General features: G+C 44.1%; 1 protein-coding gene and 1 pseudogene across 1 annotated transcript; one reads left to right on the top strand and one right to left on the bottom strand.

Annotated features, from left to right (window-relative positions):
* Window positions 1-3,194: 3,194 nt before the first annotated feature.
* LOC126481847 (uncharacterized) lies at window positions 3,195-3,652 on the bottom strand. Its single transcript, XM_050105806.1, has 2 exons — window positions 3,530-3,652; window positions 3,195-3,434 (listed from the first exon to the last, which is right to left on the bottom strand). Exons 1-2 carry the CDS (start codon window positions 3,650-3,652, stop codon window positions 3,195-3,197), a joined length of 363 nt encoding a protein of 120 aa, XP_049961763.1.
* A 1,174-nt stretch (window positions 3,653-4,826) lies between these two features.
* LOC126482612 (5S ribosomal RNA) lies at window positions 4,827-4,944 on the top strand (annotated as a pseudogene).
* The last annotated feature ends 20,506 nt before the right edge of the window (window positions 4,945-25,450 follow it).

Below are 25,450 nucleotides of genomic sequence, written 5' to 3'. Positions count from 1 at the left end.
AGGGGACCGCACCGCCACTTCCCAGCAAATTAGGGACACTGTTGCTCCTGGGGTATCGGCGAGGACCATTCGCAACCGTCTCCATGAAGCTGGGCTACGGTCCCGCACACCGTTAGGCCGTCTTCCGCTCACGCCCCAACATCGTGCAGCCCGCCTCCAGTGGTGTCGCGACAGGCGTGAATGGAGGGACGAATGGAGACGTGTCATCTTCAGCGATGAGAGTCGCTTCTGCCTTGGTGCCAATGATGGTCGTATGCGTGTTTGGCGCCGTGCAGGTGAGCGCCACAATCAGGACTGCATACGACCGAGGCACACAGGGCCAACACCCGGCATCATGGTGTGGGGAGCGATCTCCTACACTGGCCGTCCACCACTGGTGATCGTCGAGGGGACACTGAATAGTGCACGGTACATCCAAACCGTCATCGAACCCATCGTTCTACCATTCCTAGACCGGCAAGGGAACTTGCTGTTCCAACAGGACAATGCACGTCCGCATGTATCCCGTGCCACCCAACGTGCTCTAGAAGGTGTAAGTCAACTACCCTGGCCAGCAAGATCTCCGGATCTGTCCCCCATTGAGCATGTTTGGGACTGGATGAAGCGTCGTTTCAAGCTGTCTGCACTTCCAGCACGAACGCTGGTCCAACTGAGGCGCCAGGTGGAAATGGCATGGCAAGCCGTTCCACAGGACTACATCCAGCATCTCTACGATCGTCTCCATGGGAGAATAGCAGCCTGCATTGCTGCGAAAGGTGGATATACACTGTACTAGTGCCGACATTGTGCATGCTCTGTTGCCTGTGTCTATGTGCCTGTGGTTCTGTCAGTGTGATCATGTGATGTATCTGACCCCAGGAATGTGTCAATAAAGTTTCCCTTTCCTGGGACAATGAATTCACGGTGTTCTTATTTCAATTTCCAGGAGTGTAGTTGATAAGAAAAATCTTCGATTAATTGAACCGTTTCCGAGCTAACTAGCAGTGAAGTTAGCTAATCAGGCTATTGCGCCTACAAATTCAAGCGGCCCCCCCAGGTACAATTTGTGTCAGTTGTTCTCATAGCGCAGGTGATAACTCACAAGACTGTTCAGCCGTTGGCTCGAGTTCGACCCTTGCTAAGGTCCCACGTCCAATTTAGTTTCGCTCTCTCGTCTGTGGCGGGCAGCTTGAATTTGCTCGCACAAGGGCCTGTTTGGTTAACTTCAGTGCCAATGAACTCGCAAACGGCGCAACGTAGCAAATTCTTTCTTAAGAGTTATTTGCCTTCACATCCTACCCTGCAACACTTGCAAGCATTTCTGGCTCTTCCCGACCACCACGTACAATTTCACTATCGCGTCGCTCGTCCATATCGCCACCAGGTGCTGTTGAATGTCATGGCGGGCAGACGTCATAACGTTCAGTGTGTTGTCTGAAGCAACAGCTATATCTCCCACAGTGGCTGTCACTTCATCCCGTACATCAGTGGACCACATCGAAGAACTGGTGCTTGCATCCACGGATAATTTTCCCTGGAAATGAGCGTGAAATCTAGTGTTTAGATTTAAGTATTCCTCCCTCCAAGCGATGACTGAACTAACTGTCTTCGTTTACTTAGTATTAACGTGATTCAGGTACTCACATTCGAATAACACGCACATTTTATTTAAAAAATTATATTACTCTATGAATTCGGATTGTCTGCTACATTGGTCAGTTGGGGACGTTTTCCTTGTTTTATAACAAATAATGATACTTGAGATGGGGTATGTCTTCTGGACCCTAATAAGGTCTTTGTACAAATCGCACTGTAATTCGCGTATTTCAGTACATGGTGAACTCCTGTAGCAATGTCGAGAAGCACATCGGACAGACATGAAAAGTTGTTATTTTCTCCATTTAAAATTCAATGTATGGTGAAATATCATACGGAGCCACGAAAGGATTTGTCTGCTGATTGCCAACTGGACACGTCGCTGCTTCTTGAAAATCTTTGAGCCTTTCCTTGCCGCGCGGAATGGCCGAGCGGTTAGATGCGCCATGTCACGGATTGCGCGGCCTCTCCCGTCAGAGGTTCGAGTCCTCCCTCGGGCATGGTTGTGTGTGTTGTCCTTAGAGTAAGTTAGTTAAGTAGTGTTTAAGTCTAGGGACCGATGACCTCAGCAGTTTGGTCTCTTAGGAATTCACACACATTTGAATATTCACACCTTTTCTTGTGCTGCCACGTCGACGATGAGAACTTCATTTGTTGTTCGCACACTATTCTTGCTTCTAGCTCTCTTGGATGTGTTATTACTGTAAACGTTTCTTACGTCACTTTAATTTCCTCGCACCACTTCGTTATTACGATGATTATTGCTTCGTGTGCTTTTTTTTACAATTTTTAATATTTTTACCCTTTTTATGTCAGTAGCTGAGCAGGGTAAAGTTGCACATGTTTTGGACACCACAGCTACTTCCTGCTCTCATCACTTTTTATGAGCTCTCAAAACTTCCCTAAACGCGAAATTATGGAGTGCTTAGTGTGTGTATTGTGTATTGAACAGGGAACTAGAAACGACAGAGAGGCTTCGTCCCGCCGTAGCTCGCAGAGGTTCACAACCCTACAACAGGCCACAGCAGTCCACGCATCCTACCCCCACACTGAATCCAGGGTTATGGGGCGGTTCGGCCCCCCAGTGGATCTTCAACTCCCCCCACTCCCCGTCCCCCACCCTCCCGACGAGTGTAACCCCAAATGCATGCCTACGTGGAGACAGTGTTAGAGCAGCAACCGCCGACATAGTGTAACGGAGGCGGAATAAGGGGAACCAGCCCGCATTCGCCGAGGCTGACGGAAAACCAGTCGGGAAGCAGCTAGACAGGCGGGCCACTCCTTACACTGCTTAGGTAATTTCGGTGGAAACGGTAAAGCATAAAAACAAAGGACATACATCGAAATAATCTCCTTTGATTTCCCAAATCGCTTAAGTAAACGCTGTGTTTCGTTCCCCAATCCGGTCGAGTGGCGTCGACGTGATACTAAACCTTAATCTTCTTTCCTTCCTGCCTTGATGTTAAGTGTCATGAAAATACACTTCCCACTGTTACAAGTAATCTTCGAATTACTCTGACTTACGGCTCGCGCTTGCGTGCAGTACGTGGACTTCGGCGTCGCAGATTCACAGTGGGGCACGCGCTGTTGAAAATGGACGATTTATTGGAAGGATGGTTTCAAACAATTCGAGGATCTGACACGAATAGTGGACCTGCAGCAGATAACTCATTAATCAGGCCCTCCAGCGCCCCGCCGGCAGCAGCGTACAGCGCTGGTGGTGGTAGGGTACACCGCGGCGCCGGGCCACTTTGTGACGTGATCTGAATGGCTGCCGGTGGACAGCGGTGGCTGCCGCGATGGAGACACGCGGGCGGACGCATGCACAAAGGGGCCGGGACGGCTGCACGGGCGCCGATCTGCGTCCGAATCAATCGGCGGCTGTGCAGTAAGCAGAGATCAATACGGCAATAAATAGCGGATTACTGGCGGCGCCGTGGCCGCGCTAAATTACCTGCGGGGGTGGCGAGGGCGGCGGGGGCGGCAGCGCAGCTGCGGTGTCAGCCAGCAGGTAAGCCCGCAAATCCGCCTGCCGCACACGGCAGAGACGCGGCGCCGCCCAAGGCCCTGTCTGCATACGGCCCCTGCTCCACTGGACACGTCACGTCGGCTGTTGATGTTCCGCCCGCGGCTGCTTTATTTCCAGGAGCGCAAGGTCATCGTTCATCTCATTACTGACGGAAGCACGACTGTGCAAATAAACGGACTACTTGATCACTGTTATGTCATAAACTTGTAAATTTCTGGGAAGTACACAGAACTACAAGAAAAATTTTAAACCTACTAGGTCAATACAGCGAAGGGCAATCAATAAGAAATGCAACAACCTTCTTCAGCCTATTTCGACTCAAAAAAAAAAAATATGCCGTATTTGTTGTGGGACATCGTGAATTATTCCCGCTTCAGTTACTATAGTTTCATGACGTTCTAATGGGTGAGGCCGCTATACGTAGACTTTAACGGAATTGCGTTCGATGGAGAGAGCTGTTTTCTGGCCGAAAACATGGGCGTCGCAGATATTCGTAGAGGCTTGCAGAATGTATACGGATCCTGCTATTATACAAAAGCGTGCTGAGTCATCGGGCGAGGCATCTGTAATCACCCCAACAATGTCGCGCAAACCTGACTGATCTCCCGCGTGCTGACCGGCCGCACACAGCTATGACTCTTGCAGTGCTGGAACGTGGGGAACTCTCATTCGAGGTGATCGGCGGATCACAATCAAACATCATGCTTCTCAACTGGACGTCACTGTTGGCAGTGCTGACACATCGACCATAAGTGGGGATACTTAAAGCTATTTCGCAGCTGGGTTTCTTCCCGCCTGCAGAAGACCATAAAGAGGAACGAAGGGCCATCTGTGGGGAATTGCTTCAGAGCTACGGCGCTGAACGTGACGATGTTTCATCGAATATCGTCACAGGCTTCATCACTTCGAGCTGAAACAAAACAGCATGTGACGCTACATCACCCCTCCTACAAAGAAAAGGTTCAAAGCTGCACCTTAGCCGGTGAAATCATAACGACGGTCTTCTGGGACTGTGCAGGAGTTATTCTTATGTACTCCCTTATGGTGCAACGATCAACTCTGTACAGTATGATGCTTGCCTGAGGAAACTGAATAAACAAGTGTAGCGTGTTTGCCGCCACAGGAATGCAAACGAACACTCTCCTTCCCCATGACCTTCTCATGATAACTCACGGCCTCATACAAGCCTGCTCACAAAATTTCATTGGACTGTTCTTTCTCAGCCAACGGCCTTGCCGCAGCGGTAACACCGGTTCCCGTCAGATCACCGAAGTTAAGCACTGTTGGGCTGAGCTAGCACTTGGATGGGTGACCATCCGGTCTGCCGAGCGCTGTTGGCACTCGGGGTGCACTCATTCCTTGTGATGCAAACTGAGGAGCTACTTGATTGAAAAGTTGCGGCTCCGGTCTCGAAAACTGACATACGGCCGTGTGGGCGGTGTGCTGACCACATGCCCCTCCGTATCCGCATCAAGTGACGACTTTGAGCTGAGGATGACACGGCGGCCAGTCAGTACCGTTGGGCCTTCATGACCTGTTCGGGAGGAGTCTAGTTTTCAGTTTTTAGTTCTTTCTCATCCGCCTTATAGCCAGGATCTTCCACCTTCCATCTGCTTAACCCATTGAAGGGTGCACTCCGCCGAAAGCAGTACCTGGATGGCGTGGAGGTTATTGATGCAGGCAAGAGGGTGGCTCCGACGTCGATCACTAGAATGGTACCACGCAGACATACACACCGCACAGAAGGGTTGCGTAAGGAAGTCGCACTGAACAGAGATTACGTTGAAAATAAGGGTTTGTAGGCAAAAGATTGTGTGGAGCAATACGTCATACTGGACTCCCGAATGAAACCCATGTGATATAAAAAAAAAAGATATTGCATTACTTACTGAACACCCCTTGCTATTTGCGTCTTCGGAAAGTGGACGTACAATTCTGACACGATTTCTCATTTGAGGGTGGAGTAGTAGTAAGAATAAACGATTTAATGAATTAAGTAACATGCGATATGTTGACAACAACAGTGCCATCCAGGCTAGCCACCGTGTCTTCCTGTTCCAGACGCTGTTATTTGGATTTCATGTGGAGAGTTGCGGCGTCAACATACTGATCTCTCACCTGTTGGCGGGTTTCCAGACCACGTCATTCAAGTAGCTCCTCAATTGGCCTCTCGAGCCTGAGTGCTCTTCCTCGTAAGGTAATTACTTTGTAGTACCGAGAATTGAAAAAGGGTCATCCGTACGGCATTCAGAGAAGATGATTGTACTGCTAATGACGTGGATACTGGAAGTAGGAATGGGCTACATCATACACTGGCATATATTGTGAACGTTGTTTCTATATGTAATTATGATCAACAGAAGATATTCTTACCTTGGGGTTAGTTATGGCTGGAACAAACACACACACACACACACACACACACACACACACACACACACAATCTACCGTTATCATCATTACGTCAATATTTCGTTTTCCACATCACCAAATTTGCACAGATCACTGCGCAAGATTAGGATGGACAGGTCTACAGACGTTTATCAGTCAGAAAATTGTAACCAAAGATATGCTGTCGATACAAACCCGCCGGCCGCGGTGGTCTCGCGGTTCTAGGCGCGCAGTCCGGAACCGCGCGACTGCTACGGTAGCAGGTTCGATTCCTGCCTCGGGCATGGATGTGTGTGATGTCCTTAGGTTAGTTAGGTTTAAGTAGTTCTAAGTTCTAGGGGACTGATGACCACAGCTGTTAAGTCCCATAGTGCTCAGAGCCATTTGAACCATTTGATATAAACCCGTTCAGGTGATAGCAGCGTCAGCTGACGAGGAGCTACCGCTAGTCATACATATGCACGGTACATGTGGTATCAGTGAGACTGCTGTCCATGTGAGGAAGTGGAAGGCGCGCGATCTATCGGATTTTGATCGTGGGGAGATTGTGATGACCCGGAGGCGTGGCTAGAGCATTTCGGAAATTGCACGACTTTTCGGGTATTCGAGGAGTGCTGTGGTGAGTATCTTCATCAAGTGGCGAAACTAACGTGAGACCGCGTCCAGACGTCAAGGGCTTGGGTGGCCACCTCTCATTACAGATATCGGACGTCGTAGGCTGGGCAGACTGGTAAAACAGGACAGGCGGCGAACTGTGGTGGAACTAACATTTGACTTTAATGCTGGGCAGAGTACAAGTGTGTCTGAACACACAGTGCATCGAGCATTCCTAAGGATTGGCCTCCGCAGCCGACGACCTATGAATGTGCCAATGTGAACAGTATGACGTCGGAAGTACGACTGATACGGGCGCGTGAACTACGACTGATACGGGCGCGTGAATTACGGCTGAAATGGGCGCGTGACCATCGGCACTGGACGGTGGCGCAGTGGCAGAGCGTTGCATGGTCTGTTGAATCCCGATGCCTTCTTCATAATGCGGATGGGAGAGCGCAAATCCATACTCTTGCAGGGGAACAACTGTACTGCGTAACGGACACAAGCTGGTGGCGGCTGCATTATGCTCTGGGGAACATTGACATGGGCATCCATGGGTTCAGTGCAGCTGGTGCAAGGCACAATGATGGTCAAGGAGTATCGTTTATTAGTTGCAAACCACATACATCTCTTCGTGACGGTCAGGTTTCCCGACAGCAGTGGCATTTTTCAAGAAGATGACACGCTGTGTCACAGAGCCAGGAGTGTGGTGGAGTGGTTCGAGAAGCACAGTGGCGAGTTCCAATTGATGTGGTACCCCCCCCCCCCCAAAAAGCTCACCAGATCTGAACCAGATTGAACAGATTGAACACATCTGGAATGTGATTGAACCCGGTGTCAGAGCTCGTCGCCCCACTGTCCGGAATTTGCGGGAATTAGATGACTTGTGTGTGCAGATGCTGTGCAAACTCCCTCCAAAATTCTACCAAGGCCTCATTGCTTCAGTGCCATGACACGTGGCCGCCGTTATCCGTGTCAAAGATGGACGTACCGATTACTGGGTAGATGGTCAAATGTTGTGGCTGATTAGTTTTGTGTCAGTCTTGCTTATACACTAAACAAATAGTGTTGTAAAATTGAGTTGATTGAGGGAGTGTGCAAGTAAGATCGCCCCATGTTAGGTCCCAAAATCTATAGTACATAAGTTGAAGATATCGGCTGTGAACAATGATAAGGCACAGTTGATGAGAAATAGAGTTACTGCATGTTAAACATGGCATGAGATGTGCTTTATTCATATTAGGTGATTGTTCCACCAAAAACCGAGAAGTATGTGATTACTTTGGAATAAAGTTGAAGCACTGATTTATCTGGAAAAAATTGCAATGTATGTACTCGAAATATCTGACTTATGAAATTTTATTGAAACTACACTGTTCAATTTCTCAGAACAACCAACTTGTTCCTCACCATTGTTTAAGCCACGGTCTTCAGTTCATTAAGAGATTCATGTGTAAATCACACCACAATGTAGTAAATTAAAGTGATGAATCATAAATACATGGAAACGTTTACTTTTTTGTTGTTGTCATTCACAGATCAAAAACACTAATATAATTTCAGCGTCACTTTGATTTTGTATAGACACGACTCGCTAACTGTGCAAGTGAGAGGGTTTAACGGCAGCATCTCGCCACTTGATGGATCAGAGTTACATCCCGGTCTATGTAGCTGATACGATGCTGTCGATCTCCTGGTGTCGTGCGGCTGGCTGCCTGGTGAACGCCGTGTGTTCGCCTACTGTTTCCTGCGGCTCTGAGGTGTTGCTCTCCGAAACTTAACTCTTCCTCCTTTCACTGGTTAACAGCCAGCTGAGCCTCTCCTCGTAAGAGGTCTGCCTGATAACCGATGCGACGTTACGTACTGTACGGTCAGTGTCTGTTGAATGCAGTGATTAGATCGCAGGGCAGCGTCAATATAATATTCGAAAAATGAGGTCATACAAAGGGTACACAATCGGGTACCTATTGTACTTTAACAAAAAGGTCATTCCACTTAGAATGGAAGATGAGAACGTCAAGAAATTTTGGCAGACACTGGCATGGAAATATGGATCCGATTCAAAGTCTGAAAACAGAATAGACAGTAGGGTAGCATACTTTCGGAAAGCAGAGATAGAGATTGCTGTATGCGAGGCATCATGCCAATCACTTTTTCTCTGGTAATATTGCGTCCTCCCTCCACTGATCGATCCCCGGGCTGTCTTTTCTTGTCAGTTTCATTCATTTGCCTCCACTCTGTCCACCAGGCCATACAATTTCCTGCTGTATCGTCTTTGTAACTAGAAGGTTCAGTTTGCAATCTCACCCAATGAACAATCAACACTGAATAACCAAATCCATCAGCCTTCCTGCAAGGAGCAGAAATTTCCGCTTATTGAATAGAGAAGTTTGTGAAAGGCGGCTGGTGTGTAGTACTAAAACTACCGCACTGTTCTCTCACTGTTTCTTGTCGTAGACTGATGGGATCATAGTGGGTTCCACGTTGATTTTGCTGTGAAGTCCCCTAATGAATTACTTGGAATGCTTATCTGCATTCCTGAATTCTCGAAGAGACTGCAACCCAACAACAAACCTATTTGTTTGTGGCGGAAATGCCTGTGTGCCTTCGCTCAAATGCCCCAGATGCTCGACTCTCGGAAGTACCCTCTGCTGTCAGCCAGCCTTTGAACGGGACAGCTCTGTTAGAGTAAAGCAAACACTTGCGTTCAGCTGTGTCTGTCTCGCTTTCGAGAAAGTGTCATTATGTTTAGGAGCGGACTATGTCGCTTGCTCTGAGGGTCTTACGGCAATTTGAATAGAAAATGTTACACAAAATCACTCAACATATCAATGAAACGACATTAAGTAAGAAAGTTATTAAAGAATCAATGGATTAGCAGAACATTGATAATATCATTGAATTTAAGGATTTATTTTTATTAGGTATCGCAGTAACAATCGCCGGGACATGAGATATTATATGCTAATAAAGGGATATTATTTTAAATATGAAGAGTGTCAGGTAAACTCCGTCTTAATTTAATAGGTTTAATAATCTGGCGATGTTATAGTTGGCTATCCCTTTGGTGTATACGCAGAACTTAGAAAATATAAGTATTTATCTGCAGTTCACGTGAAACAAGTTTGCCTGTATGTGGTGGAGAGTTTAATTGATGTTTGAAGAAATAATACTTCTGTCCTGACGGTGAGACAGGTTTGAGCTGCACAGTTCACAAAGTGCGCACAGTTGTGATTAGTTTGAAGGGCAAAAAATGAAATGAGCGTAGGGCATCGTTGATCGGGAAGCCCCATTCGGGGAGTTCGGCTTCCAGGTGCAAGTCTTATTTCAGTCGACGCCACACTGGGCGACTTGCAAGCCGGTGACAATGAGGGAAACACAACACCCAGTCCCCGAGCGGAGAAAACCTTCAACCCGGTAGGGAATCGAACCCCTACCCACTTGCATGAGAGGCGAGCACGTTACCGCCGAACTAAACAGACAGACAGTTTGCATTGCAGATTCTAATTCATTAATCTGGCGTCAATGTGAAAAATCTTTCTCCTCCTCGAACGCAACCGTAGATGGTCTTCGTCACTGAGACAGTACGTACTGTTTATCTTTACATGTGTTAAAATTCAGACTATTTTACAAACAATATAGAAAGATTATTGGTTAATGCCCAGTCTGCGATGAGGTTATTAGAAACGGAGCACAAGCACAGTTGGAAAAGGTTGGGTTGGAAATCGGTCATGTGTGTGTGTGTGTGTGTGTGTGTGTGTGTGTGTGTGTGTGTGAAATCTTACGGGACTTAAATGCTGAGGTCATCAGTCCCTAAGCTTACACACCACTTAACCTAAATTATCCTAAGGACAAACACACACACCCATGCCCGAGGGAGGACTCGAACATCCGCCGGGACCAGCCGCACAGGCCATGACTGCTGCGCCTTCAGACCGCTTGGGATTAGCCGAGTGAAATCGGTCATGATCCTTCAAGCGAACTATCACGCAATTATCGTATAGCGATTTAGGGAAATCATGGAAATCAGGATGGCCATACAGGGATGTCAATCACCGTTTTCCCGAAAACGAGTCCAGTGGCTGTATAACTGCGCCACCTCCATCGGTCCTTTTCGTTTATCAAAACTTAAGTACTGGAGACGTAGATATTTTTACGAGTTTCAGTTTGCTGTAACACTAAAAATTAGTTCTTACAAAGGCTTTAAAAGGTATCTCACTAGCAGCTACTTCGCGATAGGAACATTTAATTGCTTGTTCCCTTAGACAAAGGATCATTCTTACGGAAAACGTATTTCAGTAAAGCGGTAGTTTTAAGTCTGAATTTAAAAACGTGATGCATAGCCGACTAAAAAAAAAAATCCTGTAAGAAGAGACATTCGTGAAGTTTGTAACTCTTATAGAAACAGTCCGAATGAATGCACATATACGCATGAAAGCATAACGAGATCTTGTATAGACTTGCAAAAGGCGAGCGGAAAAAAAGTTAAGAGTTTAACTGTATGCTAAAAACAGGTCACACGAACACATTTGGTTGAGGATGGGGAAGGAAACTGGCTGTAAACTGTCAAGGAATCATCCACGTATGCGCTCAAATAAATACAAATCATTACAGACTAACAGCAAGCGATGTTTTACAGTATAAACAAAATCAATTTCCATTACCTACTAATTTCATTACGTAAATCATCACATCTTTCACAAAAACTGTATAAGAAATTGTCACCATACAAGCCTTTCTCTCTCCCAGGCGACTGCATAGTCTGGTAGGTCCGACCTCGTGATTTCGAAGACCCGCCGGAAGACACAGAACGCTATGACGGCGACTGGGCGGCGCTGCTACAACCGCGAGCGCTGGTACCGCCGCTGCAACAGTGGAAGCAGGGCCACGCGCACCTTACAGGCCTACAAGAGCTCTCGGCTACCTTTTGACGCCTGTAGCGCAGCATTTGGCTCTTCAGTTGTGCCTACACTGGTCTCCAGGCTCAGATGTAGGGAGGCGCAAACCAGGGTATCTGCCCTTGGCGGCAATTTCAGGGGCTCCCAATTCATATTCTTGAAGAAAAAAACCTTGTTTCGCACAGAGTCTAGTATCCAGAGCATGAAGTTCTACCAATTATTCGTATGACTTCGAAACGCATCCCAGTTGGTTTTTGAACATTTCTGAACACATTCTAAGTTGATTTGTGAACGTATTGTAAGTTGATTTTTGAATGCGTGCATGGTGTATGTTATGTCTCTGCCAGGGAAACCCCGTCGCATTTAGAACAAAGAAACTTTCCCGCTGACAGAAGGGACAGGGCTATAAAAGCTGAACCGTAAAAACGGGAACGGATGAATGCCAGTCGCTGTTTGTTTATGTGGATGATTAGGTGTGCGAATTAGCGGTATCCATACATTCAGACACCCAGAGAGGAAATAGAGGACTAACAGGAGTAACAATTAAGGAAGATTACATACGCAAGGAAATGAAAATTTGACAGCAAATTTTTTCCACATCGCTACACTACCAGTTGTAGCCCCAGTTAGCTGCAGCTTAAATTCTGTTCTCGGAATAGCGCGGAAAACGCGTTGTACTAACGCGTAATAACACCTAACCGGAGACTAAACGCGGGTTAACTGAACCGGTGATTCTGGCAGGGTAAGTGAAAACCGAAAAATACGTTTTGTCTATGGCAGGAATAGTTCCAGAATTAATAATGACAAGGTTGTTTGTTACTACTTTTCGATCTCATGCTTGAGAAACTGGAGCTTATGAATGAAATGTCAAACTACTTCCTAACACAAAACTTTTTTCCTGTAGATGGCGTAATATGCATTTGATGTTGGTACTTCGTGAATTATGTTTTGTCGTGTTACTTACGTAAATGCGGTACATAAAACGACTATTTGTGCCAAACCAGACTCGTTTGCTTGGCGTGTACTACAACTGCTCCGATATTAGAAACGCCTATTTCGTTTTATCCAGCAGACAGTGACAAAATGGATGAATCAAAACGAGAAACCGCACCAGTCTTGGGTGCTATTCTTTTTGATAGCTTTTTCAGTATTAGACAACGACAGTTTGATGTTTCAAGTAGCAAAACGTTTGACGAACTTTGATGAGGTAAGATTCTTTCGCAGAAAGGAAAGCACGCTGTGTAAAGCTATAGCAAGAGTAGAGAGGAAAAAATGCTGCGACCTTGTGTCTCGTCTTTACAGGTTTTATGTTACACAGAAGAGAAAGCTGTTTTAACTAACATGCAATACAGAGTGCAAATTTTCTGAAGAGTTCTTATTCTCTCGGTCGCAGATAACCCCACCCTGTATTAATTGTGAGCTGTTTTAAGGTGGGGGGAGGGAGGGAGGATAGAATATCAAACGTGCCGACTGGATCCGGAAGAGGCATCACAGGACATTTTAATTTATACTGTTCTGAATACATGTTTGATGCCCTCCATTACAAAATATACACGATTGAATTCCACAGAAAGAAATACAGTGGTGTGCGATAGAAGAATGCTGAGTGAAGAGCTGCTGCACATCGGCACGCTTAACACCGAATAACGTGTCTCGCATTTCCTCCAACATGTAAGTTTTATATATCCAACTCTTCAGAAAGATGTGCTCTACAAAATGAACATATTTTTGAGAAACCGATTTTTTAATTTTTTACTTCCTACCTCAAACGCTCGCGCGGTGTGTGTGTGTGTGGGGGGGGGGGCAGGAGGTGAAACTACCAAGTTTTTGCCCTTATTCGGAAATTTCGTAGATCCACGGCTGCTGCTATCGCGTATTGCTCTCACTACCCATCGTTGTTAGTCATCAATATTTGTTACTCCTTCGGTTGCCGATTTGGATTGTTTGTTATTATACCTTGCCGCCTCCGTTGTCTGTCTTTCTCTTGTTATTACGCTCCTATTCACGCTTGGTAACTCGCTGTTAAGCGCCCTTGGCCGCTTGACCAGTACTGCTGGTTTTTGAGTCTTTGCCGTCGCTGTTAGACTCCCGTCACCACAACTGTCGCTGGGGTAAAAGACTAGCAGCATCCTACGGATGCGAATCTCGTGTAACGGAACTGTGGCAGCAGCCGTAACAGCGATCCAGTAGCTGCACCAGCAACAGCTGCAACACCAACAGCTGCAACACGAACAGCACCAAAAGGAGTTCCTCCGTCAAGAAATTCAGCTGTTGAAGGACCAACTGCAGGTTCAGGGGACCCATACAAGTTGTTCTCTCTTTCCAGGAGTACAGTCACCCACTTCCTTTTTCGCCTTTTTACGTCGCCAAAGACGAATACAACATGTATTTGCATCCTTTCGGCCCACAGATGATGCTCTGCAACGATCGGCCCTTCTTTCTTGGGCTATACCAGAGACGCTTTTTCTTGCTGAAGAAGTTAGCTCCCATGTCGATTCCAATCACACTTGGAACGTGCTATTTGCGTCCAATAATACGACAGGAAGCAGCAGGCCCATAATTACCAAACATACACAGCTTGTGTTAAAAATGTTTATTAGCTTGCACAGTTTAAATACAATGATATCGATCAATTTAACAAGCACAATAAAAGTTTTTCTTAAACCCCTGTTGTAATCTGCATAGCAAATTAAGAGTCCAGGGAAAGTAAGAATGAGGGTCTTGTAAACAAAGTTTTGAGAAAACAGCGGTTTTAATTTTGAAACGAAATAACTAAACCCTAAGCAAAAAACAATTATTATGATGTTGTTGTTGTTGTTGTGGTCTTCAGTCCTGTGACTGGTTTGACGCAGCTCTCCATGCTATTCTATCCTGTGCAAGCTTCTTCATCTCCCAGTACCTACTGCAACCTACATCCTTCTGAATCTGCTTGGTGTATTCATTTCTTGGTCTCCCTCTACGATTTTTACACTCCACGCTGACCTCGAATGCTAAATTGGTGATCCCTTGATGCCTCAGAACATGTCCTACCAATCGATCCCTTCTTCTAGTCAAGTTGTGCCACAAACTTCTCCTCTCCCCAATCCTATTCAATACCTCCTCATTAGTTACGACTTCCTGACACTTAAATCAATACTCGATGTTAACAAATTTCTCTTCTTCAGAAACGCTTTCCTTGCCATTGCCAGTCTACATTTTATATCTTCTCTACTTCGACCATCATCAGTTATTTTGCTCCCCAAATAGCAAAACTCCTTTACCACTATAAGTGTCTCATTTCCTAACCTAATACCCTCAGCATCTCCCGACTTAATTCGACTACATTCCATTATCCTCGTTTTGCTTTTGTTGATGTTCATCTTATACCCTCCTTTCAAGACGCTATCCATTCCGTTCAACTGCTCCTTCAAGTCCTTTGCTGTCTCTGACAGAATTACAATGTCATCGGTGAACCTCAAGGTTTTTATTTCTTCTCCATGGATTTTAATACCTACTCCGAATTTTTCTTTTATTTCCTTCACTGCTTGCTCAGTATACAGATTGAATATCATCGGGGAGAGGCTACAACCCTGTCTCACTCCCTTCCCAACCACTGCTTCCCTTTCATGCCCCTCAACTCTTGTAACTGCCATTTGGTTTCTGTACAAATTGTAAATAGCCTTTCATTCCCTGTATTTTACCCCTGCCACCCTCAGAATCTGAAAGAGAGCATTCCAGTCAACATTGTCAAAAGCTTTCTCTAAGTCTACAAATGCTAGAAGCGTAGGTTTGCCTTTCCTTAATCTAGATTCCAAGATAAGTCGTAGGGTCAGTATTGCCTCACGTGTTCCAATATTTCTACGGAATCCAAACTGATCTTCCCCGAGGTCTGCTTCTACCAGTTTTTCCATTCGTCTGTAAAGAATTCGCGTTAGTATTTTGCAGCCGTGACTTATTAAACTGATAATTCGGTAATTTTCACATCTGTCAACACCTGCTTTCTTTGGGATTTGAATTATTATATTCTTTTTGAAGTCTGAGGGTATTTCGCCTGTCTCATACATCTTCCTCACCAGATGGTGGAGTTTTGTCAGGACTGGCTCTCCCACGGCCATCAGTAGTTCTAATGGAATGTTGTCTACTCCCGGGGTCTTGTTTCGACTTAGGTCTTTCAGTGCTCTGTCAAACTTTCACGCAGTATAATAACTCCCATTTCATCTTCATCTACATCCTCTTCCATTTCCATAATATTGTCCTCAAATACATCGCCCTTGTATAGACCCTCTGTATACTCCTTCCACCTTTCTGTTTTCCCTTCTTTGCTTAGAACTGGGTTTCCATCTGAGCTCTTGATATTCATACAAGTGGTTCTCTTTTCTCCAAAGGTCTCTTTAATTTTCCTGTAGGCAGTATCTATCTTACCCCTCGTGAGATAAGCCTCTACAGCCTTACATTTGTCCTCTAGCCATCCCTGCTTAGCCATTTTGCGCCTCCTGTCAATCTCATTTTTTAGACGTTTGTATTCCTTTTTGCCTGCTTCATTTACTGCATTTTTATATTTTCTCCTTTCATCAATAAAATTCAATATTTCCTCTGTTACCCAAGGATTTCTACTAGCCCTCGTCTTTTTACCTACCTGATCCTCTGCTGCCTTCACTACTTCATCCCTCAAAGCTACCCATTCTTCTTTTACTTATGATGTTACACTGATAAATAACATATGTGGTTCATTTTTATTATGTAGATAGACTTTTTGCATTAGTGTAGTATATAAAAATAACATAATTGATTCATATCACAAAAATGTAGGCAAAAAAGATGACTGTCCATTCATTTGTAGGGAAATCTATGAATATATTGTTTGTGTGGTAGTTTTTGATACGCGTAAGTGTCACTTGATATAAATTGGCGTACATCATCTCCTGAAACTGATACTAGGCTTCTTAAATACACAGTACACTTCACAAATGAGGTAGTGACCCACAAAAGTTTTGGGCTTTGACACAAAATTTTTCAGAGGCTGAAGTTCATCAAACTTCGCTTTTGGAACAGGTATAGGTCCATCATATGTTAGATCAAGAAGGTGAAAGCAGTCGTCAGGTGGAAATAAGACTTTCCTCTTCGTTCTGGTGACAACACTTTCATCATCCTTGCCAGAGAAGGTTTGCCGATGTAAGATCATTCTAGGAGGGTGACGGACAATCTTTAGTTTCCTCACTGGGCGTGTTATAAAGGGACATTGTTTTACATACAGTGCGGAAAGAAAGGTGGTCCACGATCTGAATATTTCTTGATTGTTACAAGAAATCACTTTAAATGGTCTTTGTTTGTTTCTCGAGCTTCGGAGAAATTCGTTCTACTCAGATGCAAGTTCCATCACAGATTTATAGTTAACCAAACCCATGTTTTTAGCGCATTCTTAATACTAGTGTCCTCTTTTTGGAAAAACCATTTGCATTGTATCTAATCGTTTGGTGTTACGAACAATGTAGTCTAGCATCCTAAGCACAGTAGTTCTTGTTTTGACCACTACACAGGACACAAAAAGTTTTAAGTTCCTTTACTTCAGAGTCAAGATGATGAAAAATGAAATCCCACAGCATGGAACAAAACTCCTGTCCTTTTTTGCCGGAGTCTGGGGATACGTGAAGAAAATAGCTTCATAATCTGATAATTGGTGTATGGTAGACATTTAGAATGATAGTTGCCGTCGATAGTAGCCGTGTTTGTACTGGAGTACTAGTAGTAGTAGTAGTAGTATTAGTAGTAGTAGGCAGGCTTAGTTTCGAATGAACAGATTCTATTTTCATAGTAAATTCATCACAGGTGCTACAGGTGTCACACCTTGGATAGGCAAAGGTCAAATTAAATTAGGTGTTGAATATATCTCTGGAAAAGTACAGTGATATTTTATTGTCTGGGAAAGCCTTTTTGTAGAGAGACATTTTACTCACGTCAAGTTCCTCTGGTAAGTAGCGTTCTTGAGACTTAGCTAAACCATAGTACGACTTTCTGCTTTTAAAGAACTGAATCTGTTCAGTTACAGAATTTACATCATCAGGAAGCTTATTAGCCCTGCAGCTGAGTTTTCCTCGCATATCCAATGGTGTTGAACCTGTTTTAAGGCTGTTGTAATGCCATGATGTGATAAAAGTGATTTGTAACATACAGGGATTTCACAAACCTGTTCATTCCTTATTTACTTTCACGTTATAAGAATATGAATATCTGTGAAAGTCAGCCTCAGGTTCTGGTTTCCTACGCCGATCACGGGTGATACGAGAGCACTGTATTAATCCACAAAGAAACATCGACTGTTTTTCATGTGATTCAACCTGATTAAACTTTCTTCACTTGCACTTACGTGTTTAAAACACTTGCGCTTGCAGTCTGGTCCTGTTTCATGGCTACTTAACCTCAGCTTTTTCATTACATCTCGCAGGCGGCCAAAGGATTACATTTTCGTTGAATTATTGTCAAAGGTTGTATCCTCTTTATTTTCACACGTTTTCGTTAATATGTTATAGACCAAACAAGGCATAACAACCAATAAACCAACACTGGGGTAACACGCTTCAACGGTTAACAGAACAGTAAACCACCATCAATTGGGTGAACTGAAAGCAGAGCACGTTGCAGTCAGCACAACCAAGTGGACCCTTATCCTTGTAGCTCACAAACAAGGGCGCCCTCATCTTTCTTGCCTGAACTACATATTTTTGTTGGCTGTGTGTCCACAGACGTTCATCTTTTTCAGCCTTCTGGGAGTAGTTCGTACAAATTCTGTAGGGGTTAAACTATACAAATTCACTGAAAGCTCATTTTTCCCAGGACTATTCAAATGCGGAAAACATTAAGAAAATTTCTGTTGGTGTAAATGTTTAACACAATCAGAACTTTCCAAACTCTGAAACCGCAAGACTATCCTGTACAATGACTGCTCATTTGTAATATAAAGTCATACCAAGGTATAACATGAAGTCATAACATAATGCGCGTAAGTAACAATAAGGCAACTGTTAAAACTTGAACGCTTGGCAATGAAGACACCGGGCACACAAACTTCTGACTAAGGCGTAATCCAGCTGATGCCAGTACAGGTAGGCACTAATTAAATAACAAAAAATTAATAAAAAACAGCACCTCGGTATCTAAAGATTCCATGAGAACATACGCACATGAAACCCTCCTTTGTAAGAATCAAACTTCACAATCAGCACACAAGGTACAAATATGATCAAAATGGCTGATAAGGGGTACAGAATTAATAAGGCGGAGCCCCCAGCGATTTGATCTGGCACTGATGACAGAGTGGCCCAGTTTTACAAGTTTATATTCATATTTCGAGCGTAAGGTGCATCCGCCAAGGCGGCGGAGGAACGAGCTACGAAGCTTAACGACCTGACAGAGTCAGGATCAAAGAGAACTGCAATATTCAGCTTAAGAATGAGATCGAGACAGAAAGCCAGGAACTTGAAACCCGGTCTAACGAAACAGTCCCACTGGCAACGGCCAGGTCGTCAAGCCCGGTGCCACGCCCCACCGCACCGGAGGAAATACACTATTGCCCTGCGTCCAACTGAAACATAAATCAACTACAACAGAATACTTGCAATTGCACATTCAAATTATGTAAAAGAATAAAACATAGCATTGAAACAGGGAGGCTCGTCAAAAATTCTTTTCTTTTAAACTCAACCCCAAAAAAATTTATTTAAACACTGCAATACGCACGTACATAGGATTGTTCCTTGAAACGTAATAGCAACACCTGAGTACTACCTTAAACGGGTAAGAGCCCCCAGAACTACACATTCATGGAATCTGATGTAGTTTTACGAGACAACGTAGTATGTCGTTACTCGTTAATTAAGGTGCAAATTTTGGTACTTAATCACCAAGTTTTAAGCAATTTTAGATATAGCCACTGGTAAACCTTTCAGCATGTGAAGTCGTTTTCCAAGAAACTCTTCTGTTCCTGACGTTTCGTCCAGGACTGCGCTGGACATCTTCAAAGGCGCTTCTCCGCTGCGTCTTGCCGACTGACCGGACGGATTTTTTTCCCTTCTTTATTGAATTTCTATTCCCCCAGAGAGGAGTTGGGGGTGGGCTGGCAGCAGCGTAACATGCCGCTCTGCAGCGTACAGAAGTTATAAACAATGAAATAATAAAAACAGGTGATAAAACTATGACTGGTTAAAACTGTGACATGGCGAAAAGTTACGAAGTGAAAATAAAAAAAAAAAGAAAGGAATGGTGATGCTGAGTAAAACACACAGTAATTAGAGAGGCACAATTAAAATAAATACGGCGACATAGTTTCTGTTCGCAAGAGTTAAAAAACACACCTAGCGAACACACCTAGTGAATAACGACACACTCAAAACATACAACAATATCCTCAGGAGCCATCAATAAAATAATGCGAATCTTTTATTTATGAGTCAGTTTTTCCAATATATGGTTGTAAACGAGTTGCCAGATATCTGACGATTTCGTACGTGAGTTGATGGCACTCTACATCTGCGTCTACATCTACATGGTTTTTCTGAAATTCACACTTTAGTGCCTGGCAGAGGGTTCATCGAACCATTTTCATACTACTTCACCATTCTACTCTTGAATGACGCGTGGGAAGAAGGAACACCTAATTCTTTCCGTTCGAGCTCTGATTCGATGGTCTTTTCTCCCTACGTAGATGGGTGTTAACAAAATATTTTCGCATTCCGAATAGAAAGTTGGTGATTGAAATTTCGTAAATAGATCTCGCCGCAAAGACCCCCACTTGCGTATCATACCGGTGACACTCTCACCCCTATTGCTCGATAACACGAAACGAGCTGCCTTTCTTTGCATTTTCCGACGTGCTCTGTCAATCCTACCTGGTAAGGATCACATACCGCGCAGAAATGTTCCAGCAGAGGACAGAAAAGTGTAATGTAGACTGTCTCTTTACTGGGTTTGTCGCATCTTCTAAGTGATCTGTCAACAAAGCGCAGTCTTTGTTTCGTCTTCCCCACAATGTTATCTATGTGGTCTTTCCAATTTAAGATGTTCGTAATTGTAATTCCTAGGTATTTAGTCGAATTGACAGTCCTTAGATTTGTGCGATTTATCGTATATCCAAAATTTATCTGATTTCTTTTAGTACCCACGCGAATGACTTTGAACTTTTCTTTGTTTAGTGTTAATTGCCACTTTTAGTACCATACAGAAATTCTCTCTAGAGCATTTTGTAATTGGAATTGATCGTCTGATGATTTTACTAGACGGTAAATTACAGCGCCATCTGCAAACAATCTAACGGGGCTGCTCAGATAATCACCTAGATCATTTACATAAATCAGGAACAGCAGAGGGCCTATGACACTACCCTGCGGAACACCAGATATCACTTCTGTTCTACTCGATGATTTATCGTCTATGACTACGAACTGTGACCTCTATGAGAGGAAATCACGAATCCAGTCACACAACTGAGACGATACTCCATATGCACGCAATTTGATTAATAGTCGCTTGTGAGGAACGGTATTAAAAGCCTTCTGGAAATGTAGGAATATGGAATCGATGTGAGATCCCTTGTTGACACAACACATTACTTCATGAGAATAAAGTAGCTGTGCTGCACAAGAACGATATTTTCTGAATCCGTGTTGGTTATGTATCAATAAGTTATTTTCTTCAAGGTGATTCATAATGCTCGAGTACAGTATATGCCCCAAACCCTACTGCAAATTGAGGTCAGTGATATGGGTATGTAATTCAATGGGTTACTCCTGTTTCCTTTCTTGAATATTAGTGAGACCTGTGCTACTTTCCAGTCTTTAGAAACAGACCCTTCGTCAAGTGAGCGGTTGGATATGATTGTTAAGAAAGGTGCTATTGTGTCTGCATACTCTGAAGGGAACCTGACTGGTATACCATCTGGACCGGAAGACTTGCCTTTCTTAAGTGATTTGAGTTGTTTCGCAACACTTAAGATATCTACTTTTATGTCACTCACGCTAACAGCTGTTCTGGTTTGGAATTCTGTAATACTTACTTCGTCTTCTTTCGTGAAGGAATTACGGAAAACTGTATTTAGTAACTCCGCTTTCGTGGCACCGTCAGCTGTAACATTTCCATCGCTATCCCACAGTGACGGTATTGACTGTTTTTTTGCCACTGGTGTATTTTACATACAACCAGAATCTCTTTACGTTTTCTATCATATTTTGAGACAATATTTCATTGTGGAAATTATTAAAAGCATCTCGCATTGACGTAGGCACTAAATTTCTAGCTTCCGTGAAACTTAGCAGTCTTGGGGATTTGGCATTCTTCTCAATTTGGCATGCTTTCTTCGTTGCTTCTACAACAGTGTTCTGACATGTTTTGTGTATCATGGTGGATCAGTCCCGTCTCTTATTAACTTACGTGGTATGAATCTATCTATTGCTGTCGATACTGTATCTTTGAATTTGAGCCGTATGTGGTCTACACTTACATAATTAGCTTGGAAGGAATGGAGACTCTCTCTTAGGAAGGCATCAAGCGAATTTTTATCTGCTGTTTTAAATAGATATATTATTCGTTTATTTTTAGTGGTTTTGGTTGATATGGTTTTGAACCCCGCTACTATGCCCTTGTGTTCACTAATCCCTGTATCCGTCATGACGCTCTCTATTAGATCAGGATTATTTGTGGCGAAGAGGTCAAGTGTGTTTTCGCAACCATTTACAATTCGTGTGGGCTCATGAACTAATTGTTCAAAGTAATTCTCAGAAATAGCATGTAGTACAACTTCGGAAGGTATTTTCTGTCTACCATCAGCTTTGAACATGTATTTTCGCCAACAAATCGAGGGTAGATTGAATTCTCCACCAATTACAACTGTATGAGTGGGGTACTTATTTGTAATGAGATTCAAGGTTTCTATGGAGCGTTCAGCTATTATATCATCCGAGTCGGGGGGTCGGTAGAACGAGCCAATTATTATTTTTGTTCTGCTGTTGAGTATAACCTGTACCCATAGTAATTCGCAGAAACTATCTATTACAACTTCACTACAAGATATACTACCAACAGACACAAACACACCACTACCTACTTTATTTAATGTATCCTTTCTGAACATAGTTTGCGCCTCTGTAAAAATTTCGGGAGAATTTATCTCCGGCTTTAGCCAGCCTTCTGTTCCTATAACGATTTCAGCTTCAGTGCGCTTGAAGCTCTGGTACTTTTCCAACACCGCTACGACAATTTACAACTACAATACCGACTGTTGTTGGTCGTTTGTAATCGTTTCTTTGCCCTGTACCCATTGAGACTGGAGCCCTTTTTGATCTTTCCCAAGACTGCCTAACCTAAAAAATCACCCAGTCCACGCCACACAGCCCCTGCTACCCTTGTGGCCGCCTCCTGTGTTACTGGACACCTGAGCTATTAGCGGAACCCGAAACCCCACCAACTTATGGCGCAAGTCGAGGAATCTGCTGCCTACGCGGTCGCAGAACCGTCTGAGCCTCTGATTCAGACCCTCCATTCGGCCCTGTACCAAAGATAGCTGCCGGAAACCTGAGAGAATCTCTTCCGATCCATAGCGACACACATCATTAGTACCGACATGAGTCACCACCTGGAGCTGGCTGCACCCTGCACCCTTTATGGCATCCGGAATGACCGTTTCCACATTTTGGATGACTCCCCCTTGTATGCACACGGAATGCACATTGGCTTTCTTCCCCTCCTTAGCTGCCATATCCCTAAGGGGCTCCATCGCCCTCCTAACATAGGAGCTCCCAATGGCAAGCAATCCCACTCTCTGCGCTTGTCCGGACCTCTCAGGAAGACCGGCCACTGCCACAACAGGCGAGGCCGCCCTTGCTGGCTCAGGAGTACTTTCAGCAATGGGCAGCACCTCAAACCTGTTACGTTGGCGTAAGGGTACAGCCTTGCGGCCAGCACCAACTTTCGCCTTCTGCCAGGGATTCGCGACTCCGCAACGGTTCGCCAATCACCGTCAGGCAAGTGTCGACCGGCAAGGACGTCCGAAACCGAGGGCGCACTGGCACCAGAGATCCCAGGCGATGCTGCAGGTTCCAGAGGCGCCACAGCGCTCGCCTCGGGTGTCCCAGTGTCAGCGCGGCCCAGGGCAACAGCCTGGAACCTGTCGACCACGGCCAACAAAGCTTCCAGCTGTTTACGGACGGTCGCAAATTCCACCTGAATCCGTACAAAACAATTTTTTTTTTCTTCTCTTTTATCTCACAAGCCGTTCAGAACAAGTAGGTGACTGATGACTACGCGAATTTACACTATATGGGTACTAAAACGCGATGCTACAACTCTCAAACACTATAATACGCCCGAAATTTGTGAATTAAACTATGCAAGTTCCCAAAAACACGCAAAGAAATTAAGAATTAAACTATGAAACAAATAAGTGAGCTAAGAGTACGACGCCGGCCGAAGTGGCCGTGCGGTTAAAGGCGCTGCAGTCTGGAACCGCGAGACCGCTACGGTCGCAGGTTCGAATCCTGCCTCGGGCATGGATGTTTGTGATGTCCTTAGGTTAGTTAGGTTTAACTAGTTCTAAGTTCTAGGGGACTAATGACCTCAGCAGTTGAGTCCCATAGTGCTCAGATCCATTTGAACCATTTTAAGAGTACGACTTGCTGCTGGCTGCTGCTTATCCAACGGCGGCAGGGAGCTCACTAACTATGGGTCTCAGAGAAAAAACTATTTTATGAATTTTGGGTACGCCATACAGTCTAGGAGACATAGCTTCACTCTTGAACAAAGCTTTTTTATCTTTCTGAATAGTAGTAGACCACTTTTATCAGATTATTTGTTTTCCTCAGTACGCAGGCTGTAGCGTCCTTTGTAAGTTTTTTCTACTGTCCAGAGGTTAAAAGGTTCAAAATTTTGCTTCGATATTCCTCTGGATTCGTAACAATAGCATTCCCTTTATCAGAGCGAAGAACCACTGTCTTTTCATCTGCATTTAAACCTCTGAGCGCCCTCCTCTCGCCTTTTGTTAAATTACTTTCCAAGGGCTTGCTGTAGCATAAGACCCTGGTGGTTTCACTTCGAATTGGATTTGCAGTTTCCTTGGGGAGATTTCGTATACCTGCTTGTATATTCGCGATAATATCTTCAACTGGTGCTCTCTTACGTGTTACAGCGTAGTTTCCCCCTTTTGCAAGGGCGGAAATCTCGTCTTGAAATAACACTCTCTCCGACTTGTTAACAACAGTATCAGACATCACCGTACTGCCTGTAGCTGCTACATTAGTTTATAACTTTCCGAACTATTTCTTATTTCTACTAGCAGTCGTTTCCATCATAGCTTCCATGGATGTAAACAAAAGATAATCCATTATATTCCACAGATCCATCTGTACTTTATTAGCAAGGAACAAATGCAGTTTCAGTAACTTACGGTCAACGGAATCCACTTCTCGTCTTGCGTAACGTAACCTTTTTTGGAGTAGTAGATTAAAATGATGGCCGCCGAGTGAGATCGCAGGTATTTTCTTCGTCCGCTAAAATAACTTATTTGAGATGAAATAGCACCAAACTTAAAATTTCTTTGTTTTGTATACTTATTGTAGTGTCCTTCCTTGTCACAAAACTGAATATTAGCGTCCCAGCAGCGCTTGTTCTAGAAAAAACATGATCTATACCCCAAGTCCCGATAATCGCGACATAACCCGAAATTTTACGTTACATGAACATAAAAAACTCTATTCAAGTTTTCTTGATAGTGCAGAACTCCTTTAAAAAAGACTGCTACTAGTTTCATCAGTGACTATTGTCACAATAAAAGTGTAATTAAATGTTTCTAAATCGTATTTAACCAACACATTTCGTATTGTTTACTAGTTAGATAGACGCAATCTAGGCCCAAAATTTCCGATTTATAAACGTTTGAAAACCTGAACAAACGCGCCTGATAAAGTAAATTCTCTAAAAGCAAATTAATTACAAATTCAAT

This window comes from Schistocerca serialis, chromosome 5 (genome assembly GCF_023864345.2).
Source record: "Schistocerca serialis cubense isolate TAMUIC-IGC-003099 chromosome 5, iqSchSeri2.2, whole genome shotgun sequence".
Lineage (NCBI taxonomy): Eukaryota > Metazoa > Arthropoda > Insecta > Orthoptera > Acrididae > Schistocerca > Schistocerca serialis.
The sequence above is the reverse complement of the archived record's forward strand: the minus strand, read 5'-3'. Positions and strand labels throughout refer to the sequence as shown.

What these genes read in the sequence shown, in the direction of transcription:
- LOC126481847 (XM_050105806.1), bottom strand. Translation starts at nt 3,652, where the DNA reads ATGCAGACAGGGCCTTGGGCGGCGCCGCGTCTCTGCCGTGTGCGGCAG. An exon ending in CGCCCTCGCCACCCCCGCAG is followed by an intron (nt 3,435 to 3,529) that starts GTAATTTAGCGC and finishes ATTCGGACGCAG; the next exon opens with ATCGGCGCCCGTGCAGCCGT.